The sequence below is a fragment of the Eucalyptus grandis genome, chromosome 8 (assembly GCF_016545825.1).
Source record: "Eucalyptus grandis isolate ANBG69807.140 chromosome 8, ASM1654582v1, whole genome shotgun sequence".
NCBI lineage: Eukaryota > Viridiplantae > Streptophyta > Magnoliopsida > Myrtales > Myrtaceae > Eucalyptus > Eucalyptus grandis.
Genome location: NC_052619.1, coordinates 48639406 through 48651807, shown reverse-complemented (window position 1 = coordinate 48651807; position 12402 = coordinate 48639406). Strand labels below are relative to the sequence as shown.

At 40.8% G+C, this 12402-nt stretch overlaps 1 protein-coding gene across 1 annotated transcript; it reads left to right on the top strand.

Annotated features, from left to right (window-relative positions):
• The first annotated feature begins 1649 nt into the window (after positions 1-1649).
• On the top strand, positions 1650-11202 carry LOC104417377 (primary amine oxidase). Its single transcript, XM_039300055.1, has 8 exons — positions 1650-2003; positions 3427-3758; positions 5234-5618; positions 5728-5841; positions 6601-7139; positions 7297-8015; positions 8430-8606; positions 10865-11202. The coding sequence occupies exons 1-6, from the start codon at positions 1650-1652 to the stop codon at positions 7475-7477; spliced, it is 1905 nt and encodes a 634-aa protein (XP_039155989.1). The 3' UTR covers positions 7478-8015; positions 8430-8606; positions 10865-11202.
• The last annotated feature ends 1200 nt before the right edge of the window (positions 11203-12402 follow it).

Sequence of the window (12402 nt, the reverse complement as noted above, 5' to 3'; positions counted from 1 at the left end):
GTTAGAAACTCCCCCGACCCGCAATGACATTTTCTCGCCATTTAGACCCGCAATAAGATATGGCCTATGTAAGTACATCAGCCCAATAGCGTGATGATGTTTGAGAAAAATAATAAGGGAGGAGAAAATTAGGAGTACTATTTCGTACTGAATAGTAAAGTTGTTGTTTGGCATCATTCGGATTCATCCATAAATGGATACGCTACGTGGACACTGCATGTGAGATCAAGAGAATTTACGAACAAATTTTTAGATGGTACGCCACTCTCTCTCTCTCTCTCTCTCTCTCTACATAACTCACTTTCATTTCCATGGATTGGGTACTGTGGATTTTAAAAGTTAGGCCTACATAACTCACTTTCATTTCCATGGATTGGGTGCCACTCGTTCTCTCTCTCTCTCTACACAACTCACTTTCATTTCCATGGATTGGGTACTGCGGATTTTAAAAGTTAGGCCAATTTTTCAAACCAATGATAATGAATGTGGGTAGTATAATAAGAAGAGTACACTTTCCTATTATTTGTATATAGCAGATTGGTGCTATAAACCTTTTCTTTTCATAGAAATATCTTTGAAAAGTTCTTTTATTCACTTTTTTCCTTAAAGCCTGTCTTCAAGTTTGTAATATAGCAGTTGGGGTAAACGATTTATGTGTTATTTTCATCCTTCATTTATTTAACATTTTCAAAAAGGTAGCTTTTGTTTTAGGAATTTCTAACACGATATGAGAACTCATTAAAATTCTATGAGACGCATCTAGTCCAAGCTTGTTTGTTCTGAGGAGGGACATCAACAAATTCAGTCGATAATTGTGTTTCAATATTATTTTCTTTTTCATTTCCTTTCTCGTTTTCTAATGTTTATTTCCCCTTTTTCTACCAAGAATTTCTTCTTGTCCCCAGCCCCAGTCGATGTAGCCGTAATAGCTCTAAGCACTCGCCCACAATCCCTGCTGTAAACCTCTCCATTGAAACCCCATTCGTTGTTGCTGCGAGCCAGCATGATTCTATATGTCATGGATCTCTCTCTCGACACCATAGAAAAAAAGAAGAATAATAATTAGGTGACAGTCTTTAATTTACCGTGAGAATAACAGTCTATTCATAACTACAAAAAAACAAATAACAAATAATTATAAATTATTGTGTGATCACTCTTTCAAGAATTTGTGACTTACAACAATTTAATATTCTCACGGTAGTTCAAAGACTATCGTGTTAGAACAACCCAAGGAAGAAACAAGGCCATGGATCGTAACTTCCATGGGGAGGGAGAGAGAGAGACTCGGGGAAAGGTGCAGGGTTGAGTAGCAGTAGCAGTCATCTTGATGGCCGGTGGCGGAGAGAGAGAGAGAGAGAGAGAGAGTTGGGGAGGATTAGGGTTTGCTCGGCAAAGTTCTATTTAGCCCACTTGCTTGTGTCGCGATTTTTTGGTGCAAACATTAAACCCCTAAACATGCAGGAATCGAAACGGATCATGTCTATGTACCGACGGGACCTTGACAGGCCGAACACGATACATATCAACTCGTGAAACACATTCTCACCCGTGATACTTGAGGTTCCTCTTTTAAAAATTTCCATGTCAAGAAGTGTCCGCTTATATAAGGATGTGGATGCATCCCCAAGTACTTCACACATGCAATAATGGCTTCCACTTGCAGAGTCTCGGTCTCCCTCCTCTCCATCACACTCTTCTCCTTCCTCATCTCACCGGCCTCGTCTCAGCACGAGCACCCGCTTGATCCGTTGACGCCGGAGGAATTCTCTCTGATTCGACATGCGGTGATGAGGTCGTACGGGGCGTCGAGTGAAAACGTAACGTTTCATTACGTGGGTCTCGACGAGCCAGATAAACCGCTCATTTACTCGTGGATGTTGAACCAAACTGATAAGATACCCCCTCCGCGTCGAGCCTCTGTAGTCTTGCGGTTCCACGAGCAAACACATGAGCTCATCGTGGACTTATCAAGCCATCGACCATCGATCGTCTCCAAGGAGGTTTTGTTGGAAAATCCAATTTGGCCTCCCTTGCGTTTAATTCCTTTATTGACTTCATGATTAAGATTCATTAGTCACCCACTGTTTTTCTTTGGAAAATGATATTGCATAGGACCCTTGATCTTGACGTATGATAAGCAAAACAATCAACCGTCTCGAAAAATAAGGCTCCAAATTCTTTTTCAAGCACGTGGTCCAATGCGACCCATGTAATTAACTTGATCTATTAGAATCGGACTTTATGTCAATATGCGGTCACTACTTTGAGTAATGGATTTGCTAATTGCATCTAAACAGTATTCCCGGCTCATTTTCTTTCTTGTCTTTTTTTTCATTATGGGCGCATGCATGAACATTGCTTGCTGCAATCTTTTTCATCTTCTTACTCCTTCTCCTTAATTTCTACCCCTCCAAATCAGTTATCTAGACTCATTCTACTTGATCAAACCAATCACTTAGTGGCTTTATGCATGAGTTTAGATGGATCAATCAAATTCTTTTCTTCTTTTTCTCGAGTCATGACAAACTTAATATGCTTGCAAACAGGTTTACAATGGAAATGGCTTCCCTATGCTCACACTAGAGGAGCAAACAGCTGCGAGCGATCTACCTCGTACACATGATCAATTCATACGATCCATTGGAAAAAGAGGCCTCAACATGTCCTGTTGGAAATTAATCCAAAGAAAACACAAACTGTTTGTTGTAATCAGAACATCAATGTAAAGAAGATGATAACAACTTTATAATATCATTCCTTTTACTAATCTTGGAGAAGAAGAAAATAAGATATCACTAAAAAATAACATAAAATTGGAGATGAGGTACGGATATCCGAATCTCCTTAAGGCGATTAGTTCATGCCAATGGTGCTCCGCAGATTCACGAACTATGCCTCCCAAGATACAACACCTCAAACCTGTTTGGATTAGCACTATGCAAACAAGACTCTGTCGAACCGTTCAATTGAACCAGCACACCCAGAAAAAAGCATAAGAGTTGAAACGTATATCAAAGCTCTTTTTGGAATCGAGTTAGAAAAACCAAAAACCAAAAACCAAAAACCAAAACCCTCAAAAACCTTTATGAAGCTCTATGTTCCTATCTATATATAGAGCTTTTTAGTTCATGTACTACAAAGATACATGAATTAAATAGACGCGTGTATCCACGAGATTCATGAATAAAGAGATACGTGAATCCAAGAGATTCATGTATCCAGAGATACATGAATTTAAGAGATTCATGAACTCAATAAATACATGAACTAAAAGATACATGAATCTAGGAAATTCATGAATTCAATAGATACGTGAACATAAAAATTTAGGAATTCATGAATCTAAAAGAGATACGTGAATATAAAAAAAATATATCTTAATTTATTGGCTTTCCTTGATACATTAACCATAATTATAACCAGAATTACAACATGTCCGACGTTGTGTGCGCATGTTACACGGTTGGATGGTACGGAGAGCCGAGAAGCAGGAGGGTCATGAAGGTCCTAGCTTACTACACCAATGGCATGGTCAACTTCTACATGAGACCCATCGAAGGCATAGTCATGGTGGTCGATTTGGAACTGATGAAGATAGTGAAGTATCACGACCGGTTCGCGACCACTGTGCCGACGGCTGAGGACACCGAGTACCGTCTGGAGAAGCAAAACCCGCCCTTTGGGCCGCATCTGAAGGGCACGGCCATCGTGCAACCCGATGGACCTGGCTTCGAGATCAAGGGACATACTATCAGGTAAAACTCATTAAAACCCTTTTAACAGCATGTCAATTAGAGAGCAATTTATCGAAGCTGGAAGATGATATGCTCTTTGGAACATATTGGCCTTTCTAAGCGAATATCATTACTGCCAAAATTACACCTAAGGAACCAAACGTATGCTTAAATTCAGTTTTGATGTGCGGGGGGTGATTCGACAATGCGTCCTCCAAAATCAAGGAGGCCGTGCAGCGTTTGGCTCGGTTGAACTTTCAATAACACATGGTAAGATGTTGGAAATGAAACAGAACCTCGCAAGTCAAATTAATGTCGTACTTTGATTTATTTCAGTCCCTCTGAAATTAATTGATCGGGATAGGATATGCTTAGAAACATGCGCGTTTAACAATGACCGAAGCAAAAATCAAGACCGATAGCTCTTGCCGACAGAGTTTCTATTTCCTTTTGCTAATAATTGAACGAAAGAAGAATCAAATTTGGTAGCAACAAGGCTCTCGAATCCACGTTGCTATTTCGGACCACTTTGCTGATACCAAATACACAAATTAAGACAGAATGTCTTGTCCTAATTTTACGAACAAAGCTATGGCTATGGTAAAAATTAAAGGGCGTGTAATTGAGCAAGTTACCGTGGCACCACCGAAACCCGTAGCTGCTCCAGATCTATTCTTGGTAAAATCTTATTCCCGGATTATTATCGCAAACGGTTTCGACCCGGCGACTGAGAGGGCGTCGAGAATTCTTAACCTACTAGGCCACCGAATCGAGTGGCGAGAGCAATCTATGTTGGCTTGGACAGACATCATGCGATAACCTCAACGTATATGCACATCTATTGAACCAAACCCTGTTTCGTTTGTGGCGAATGTTGAGAAGTAAGTGGATGTGAAAATAATTACTTTTATTATAAAATAATATTACAACTCTCTATTTTATCATCCTCTCACAACAACTCATTGTACTTGCTTACCCACTCCCTCACAAGCCTCACACGGACACAACTCTCTCACACACTCACTTACTCTCTATTCTTCTACACTTCACGCCACCTACTCCACCCACTCACACACTCACGTATACACCTCACACTTTTTTTCACCCACATACAAGGAGCAAGAGCCCTATTTATAGGGGACAAAGTCGGCACATCCACCGACTTCCCACAGCATCTTCCTATTATTTTATTGCAAGTTGTTGGGTCAACAATTGCGGCTGAAGCTGAAGAATTGTCTAGAAAGAAGAGTCTGGAGAACTGGAGAGAGATCCGGACGAGTAAAGAGAGAGAGATCTGGAGAGTTCTAGGAGAGAGAGGCGGTGATCTTCTCAACAGCGAATAGGGTGTGTTGGCTTGAATTGAAGAAATACATGATGACTCTCTGTTAGCATATTCTATCGGTTCTCATTTGCAGGGATTTTATATAAAGTCTAATGCAGGCATATACACATACAGGCCTTTGTTACGAGTAAATCAAATTCTTTTTGTTGTGCAGCTGGGCAAATTGGAAGTTCCATATTGGGTTCGACGCCCGAGTCGGTCCAATCATCTCGCTAGCATCGATCTACGATCTCGAGAGGGGCAAATATCGACAGGTACTATATAGAGCCTACGTGTCTGAGGTCTTCGTGCCCTATATGGACCCAACCGAAGAGTGGTACTACAAGACCTATTTTGACTCCGGGGAATTTGGGTTCGGATTGTCCGCAGTGTCGCTCCAGTCGGGGGTGGATTGCCCCAATAATGCGATATTCATGGACGGATTCTACGCGGGCCAAGATGGTACCCCTGTAAAGATATCGAATGTAACTTGTGTATTTGAAAAGTATGCAGGAAACATCATGTGGCGACACACTGAGATTGGAATTTCGGATGAGACGGTCAGTGAGTCTAATTGTTAATACTCTACAATCTTTAGTTTTTGGTCCTTTCAATCTTTTTAGGGTTTAAGGAAAACTTTGGAAAGTCTAATGTTTGATGATTTTTCAGATAAGAGAGGTCAGATCGGACGTGAGCCTGGTGGTAAGGTCGGTGTCTACAGTCGGCAATTATGACTACATTCTTGATTGGGAATTCAAGCCAAGTGGATCAATCAAATTTGAGGTCCGTTGTTGAATCTTTTTTTTTTTTTTTTTTTTTGGGCAAAAGAAAGAATAAAAGAAAAATTTTAAAAATTAAAAATTATTAAAAATTATTTACGTTGGCGACGGCGTGCCACATAAACCAACGGCATCCACATCAATAATTTACGACTAAAACTGATCGGATGAACTCAATTGGCAAAATGTGAAAAGATTCACGACTCAATTGGTAAAATTAAAATGTTTATGATTAATTTAATAAAAGTGCAATAGGTTTAAGATTTTTTAGACAATCTTCTTATTATTAGAAAATTTGTTTCAAGTGCCTTTGAATTTAAATCTATGACGCGTCCATTCTTGACCAAGTTTCGTAAAAATCTTTCCTAATGGGTTACAAGTCTTTTCAATATAGAAATTTCTACATGTGGTAGGAGGAGTTTGTCGTTGTCAATTCATAGCTGCCTTTTCCCTCTTTGGATCCATATTTCCGAACTTCACACCATCACATTGTGTGGACCATACTAACGGAAGAATTTTTTTTTTTTTTTGGACGAAATATTGACGGAAATTTAAAACGTGTGATTTGATGTCTGTGTTAATATTGTGACGATCCTTTTGCATAACTTGGAACCTAGGCTCAAGTCAAATTGCGGAAATTGATGATCGAAAAGGAAAATAACGATAAGAAAAAACTGTAAATACATGTCGTCTATTCAGCTTCATCTAAATTAATCAGCAATTTCTTTGTCACCTCGGATCTTCATACCAAATTAATCAACAGGTCGGACTGACTGGACTGCTAGAAGTCAAGGCCGTGAACTACACTCAGGCAAGTCAGATAAAAGAGGATGAATACGGCACGATGGTTGGAGCAAACACCATCGCTACGCACCACGACCACTTCTTGACCTACCATCTCGACCTCGACGTCGATGGTGCTCCAAACTCCTTCGTCAAGACCAATTTGATCACAAAACCAGTGGCTGAGGAAGGCGTGCCGAGGAAGAGTTACTGGACCGTGTCGAGCAAGACTGCGAGAACTGAGTCGGAGGCGCAGCTGCACTTGGGATTGGAGCCATGTGATCTCATCGTGGTCAACCCCAACAAGCAAACCAAAGTCGGTAACAACGTCGGGTACCGCCTCATCCCGGGGCCGATCGCGAGCACCATTCTATTCCGCGATGATTACCCGCAGATCCGCGCCGCTTTCACCAACAACAACTTGTGGGTGACTCCGTACAACAAGAGCGAAAAATGGGCCGGAGGCCGATACGTCGATCAAAGCCGAGGGGATGATACATTAGCTGTTTGGACCAAGAGGTAACTTTTGATTAATGTATATTTACGTACTTTGCTAATCACGATATCACGGTTGGAGCAAGGGGTAACTAAATCGGTTTCAAACTCTTTAAGTGATTAATTAAAACATTTGGTTAATTTGTCGTGGTTGATGAGATTTTTTTTTTTTTGGGGACAGAAACGATGATATTAGTATTCAAGGAGGACGAAAATTACAACCCGTAGATAGGGCATCAATACATAGCAAAGTCGTTAACGGTGCAGGAGGAAAGGTGGGCCAAGAAAGTGAGAGAGAATTGCGTGCTTGGGCCTTAGCGGCCCAATCAGCTGCAGCATTAGCTTCTCTTCGGCAGTGTTGAATCCGCAAGCGAGGAAAGGAGAGACGCAGCACAGAAGCATCTGCAACAAAAGCTCGAATCTCCCATGGTGACGAACAGCGATCATTGAGGGTTTCCACAAGGGTCAGGCAGTCAGATTCGATGATGAGGTGATCTTCTTCCTTACCCTGTTCTAGCAAATAAGTGAGAGTGGAAGTTAGGGCTTGAGCTTCGCATTGCAGGGCTGAAGACGCATGAACAGAACTGCTACATCCGCCGATCAAAATACCAGTGTAATCCCTGAGGACACATGCGATTGCACCAGTGTGGGTATCGGAGGTAAAAGCCCCATCAATATTCGCCTTAAAACTGCCTTGCTCCGGTGGAGTCCAAAGCCAATTAGGGTTGAGCAAAGCAGAGTCCGTAATGGCTGTTTGCTGCAGTGAATTTCGGTATAGCGTTGCGTCTGCGAGGGCCACATCGACAAGTTGATCAGGAGCTGTTCGCTGCTGCCGAAAAATAAAATGATTGCGCGCCTTCCATATATGCCAGAGGATGGAAGCAACGATCTCTTTGGAAGGTAAACCCGCGACTTTCAAAAACTTCCTCAAGCCACGCATCCATTCGATTTCTATTGTAGGCTGAATGAGAAAGTTGTACTCTTTGATGAGACCAAATCTTTGATGTCCATGGGCAAAATAACAGAATGTGTTCGGTAGTTTCAGGGGTTTGCATAGAACAGAGATGACAGAGAGGGTCTGGTAAGATGTGTCTTCGGAAGAGATTAAATTTGGTAGGGAGAGCATTATGACACAATGACTAGATAAAAACTTTAATCCTAGGAGGGGTGTTGAGATGCCAGATAGATGGCCAGAGATGGGCTGATGGCTGATAAGAGGATGAGGGAAGATTGGGGTTCGAAGGGTAGGCTAATTGTCTGAGGAAGTTGTAGGCCGATTTAACTGAATATTGACCTGATTGTGTTCCTGTCCAGATAAGATGATCAGCTGAAGGAGCACGACTTAATGGGATAGTAAGTATCTCCTAACCGATATGCTGGTCAAAGTGCTGTTGAAGAAGAGAGATATTCCAAACCTGAGTAGGAGGGATTATGAAACCAGCAACCAGTTTAGATTCTGCTCGAGGGGCTGGTCCACCAATTATGCCAGAGGTAAGCCATTTTTCATCTCGAATATTTATTTGCTGTCCATCTCCAACAGACCACTGAAGCTTAGGAAGAATTGTATCTCGACCTAAGAGTAAACTTTTCCATCCCCAAGAGGAGTTGGTCTTATTCCTTGCATGCCAAAAATTGGTAGAAAGATAATATAGGCCTTTGAAAAGTCTAGCCCAAAGTGAGGATGGGTTTTGAAATAGTCTCCAGGCTTGTCTCCCTAAGAGGGCTTTATTAAAGGTTAATAGATCACGAAAGCTAAGGCCACCTGCTATCTTTCTCTGTTTTAGAATATCCCATGCTCTCCAATGAATACCAGTTGTAGTACTACTTGTTTGCCACCAGAATTTAGCGATTCTCTGCTCAATGGATTTACAGATAGAAACTAGAAGTTTAAAAATAGACATTGCATATTGCGGGAGAGCCTGCACTACCATCTTTAACAAGATTTCCTTCCCTCCTTTAGAAAGAAAGTGCTCTTTCCAGCCATCAAGTTTAGCACAAACTCGACCCAAAATCCATGCAAACATATCCTTCTTAGATGTACCCCAGTCAGATGGAATACCCAAATACTTGCCTATCTTAGATATAACAGGAACTCTTAACTCTGCAGCAAGGTTTTGTTGTAAAATCAGAGGACAGCCCTTACCACAGAATAAGCTAGATTTATTTATGTTGATAGCTTGGCCAGTCACTAGACAATACTGGTGTAAAATATTGGCTAGATTCTGACTTTCTAGGGTAGTTCCAGTCAAGAAAAAGATTGCATCATCCGCGAAAAATAAATGGGAAATAGTAGGGCAGTACCTATTCAGTTTGATTCCTTTGAGAGTGCCTAATTGGACAGCTTGATGCATGAGAGTAGATAAGAGATTGGCTACAAGGATAAATATATATGGAGATAGTGGATCCCCCTGTCGAAGACCCCTTGTAGGATGGAAGTAATCCAACAATTCACCATTAAATTTAACACTAAATGTGGTGGTGGTGACACATTGCATCACCCACCGAACCCATTGAACATGGAAGCCCATTTGTTTAAGATAGTCCTCTAAAAAATCCCACTCAATCCGATCATAAGCTTTCTGCATGTCAAGCTTTAAAACCGCTTGAAAATGTTTCTTTCTTTTGCTGTGATTTAAATGATGCAAAACCTCTTGCACAACCATAATATTGTCATGAATCTGTCTACCTTTGACATAAGCACTCTGTTCTGTTGAGATTAGTTCTGGAAGAAATTGCTTTAAACGGTTGGCCAACACTTTAGATATGATTTTGTATGTGAAATTGCATAGACTAATAGGGCGATACTGTTCTAACCTTTCCGGATGTGGCACCTTAGGGATAAGAGAAATTAGAGTCCTGTTGACAGTAGGGGGCATCACTCCTGAATTGAAAAAATTGCTGACTGATGTATATATGTCATCGTGAATAATATCCCAGTGGTTGTGAAAGAATAACCCATTAAAACCATCCGGACCAGGGGCTTTGTTGGCTCCAAGCTGAAAAGCAGCTTGCTTAACTTCCTCTCTAGTAACAACTGCTGTTAAAATTGCATTCATGTCTGTTGTGATGACCTGATGGCATCGTGAAAGAACAGGATGATAATCTCTAAAGCCAATTGAGCGATAGAGTTGTTCAAAATAGGTTTGCGTTATACACTTAAGCTGAGTAGAATCACGAATCCAGCCAAGGTGCTCATCTTTTAACATGCTGATGCGATTTCGTTGTCGACATTGGATTGTAGTTGCATGAAAAAACTTTGTATTTTTGTCACCCTCCGGTAGCCATTGGATCCGAGAACGCATTGCCCAATATGTTTCTTCCCTCTGCCATATTTTGTGGTGGTTGATGAGATTGAAGAGTGGAATGTAAGTTTTTAGGTTTACATCTATTCTCATTCAATTGTACATAACATTTAGACTCATTTTTCAATTAAATCTCCCAATTAAGGCATACAATCAACGGAAAAAACCGTTTTTGTGTTTTCTTTTGCACTATTATGGTCAAAAGCACGCTTAATTTGGTGAGAGACACCATCTATGGTGAGGTTTTACGATCAGATTGCAATTATTTAGAACATTTACAACTCGCTTGCAAGCCTTTTGTACTGATCATTTAGGACTTTGGATACAATTTTCCCTTTCTATATAATATCACCACTACCAATCCGTTGTCTCTGTCTATTTCACATTAATGCTATTTATCTTAATGACAAGGTCGATTCATTTACTCATTGACATTCGATTATGCAGGAACAGGAAGATTGAGAATGAGGACATTGTCTTGTGGTACACGTTGGGCTTTCATCACGTTCCTTACCAAGAGGATTTCCCGATAATGCTGACACTGAGCGCCGGTTTCGAGCTCCGGCCGAGCAACTTCTTCGACAGAAACCCGGTGCTCAAAACAAAATCTCCAAAACCCGTCATTCTGAGCTGCAAGCCCTAGAGATGATCTTTTTCTAAAATTGGAGTGATCTTATCAGAATCCCTAGAGATTTTCAAATTCAATGTTTTAGCTCATCCTGGATGAAGAACATCAGTGTAGCAAGTTTGCAAATGTATGACCTAAGTCAGAGTCTACTTAAACACGTCATGCGCAAGGGATTATTCAATAGCAGGAGTAAACCTGCATGTGCTATTAATGAGATAAGACATTCAGAATTCCCGCATTATTTACTAAATAATCAATTTGTTATGTTCTAATTTATCATCCAGGCATCGTTTACCTCCTTTTTCTCTTCCTAAATTTCTTATTCTCTCTTCTGTACTAGCCGACATAGCCGTAATAGCTCTAAGCACGCCCCCACAATCGCTGCCGCAAATCTCTCTGATGAAATTCCTCCCGTTGTTGCTCCAAGCCAGCGTCATTGTGGCGAGAGAGAGAATGTAGAGTTGAGTAGCAGGACGAGAGAGAGAATGTAGAGTTGAGTAGCAGTATTTAGGGGTGATTGGATTCAAGGTGGGTAGGTTCTAAATCTAGACCTTGTACCTAATCCTATTATAACTGGTTTCTCTTTTTTGGACCTTGTATCCAACCATATTTGCACTGGATCCTGATTTTTCGGTTCAGTTCCAAGGTCAACCTTGTTTCCACTAGAACATATTTTGCTATCCTATATGGCTTTGAATTTTACATTAATACGTGATAAAACAATATAATCCTCATAATTTGTATTGAAACATTAAACACATGTAATCGATAAGTATATGAATTTTTTCACTAGATAAAAAATTAAGGATCCACAAGGCTAATTATCATAAATAAATATCATATGGCAAAGCAAAAATCCTATGCGATGGACGGTGCAATTGTGAGCCGACGAGGTAGGGAAGCGAGTGAGGAAGAGGAATGATGAACGATGATTGCCATGCGAGAGGAAAAATGTAGTTATAAGATTAGAAATCATGGGGAAAAAGATAGAGTTTTGGACTTTTGGGCTTACAAAACTAGTTCTCAAATCGGTTCGGTCAATTCGGTTCCTAGATGGGTATTTACTTGGAACTAGGAACCGGACCCGTTCAAATTGGTTCCGAATTTTGGAAACCGATTCCTAGACCGATTTCAATGGGAGTCGGTTCTCGAGTGGGCCGATCCGGTTTCTGAGTAGACTCGGTTCAATTGCTCACCCCTAGCAGTATTGGCCACCTCAGTGGCTGGTGATGGCTTCAATGCTTCCGGTGGTATTCATTGAAATCACATCGCTATTGTCTCAAATAAAGAGTCTCAAATAAGGGCTTAAAATAAGATTATTTTTATAAAAATGGTCAGAATAGACATTCTCTCAAAT

Coding starts and splice junctions, on each gene's coding strand:
- LOC104417377 (XM_039300055.1), top strand. CDS start 1,650: ATGGCTTCCACTTGCAGAGTCTCGGTCTCCCTCCTCTCCATCACACTC. Junction 3,759..5,233: donor ATCAAGGGACATACTATCAG/GTAAAACTCATT, acceptor TTTGTTGTGCAG/CTGGGCAAATTGGAAGTTCC. Junction 5,619..5,727: donor TTGGAATTTCGGATGAGACG/GTCAGTGAGTCT, acceptor ATGATTTTTCAG/ATAAGAGAGGTCAGATCGGA.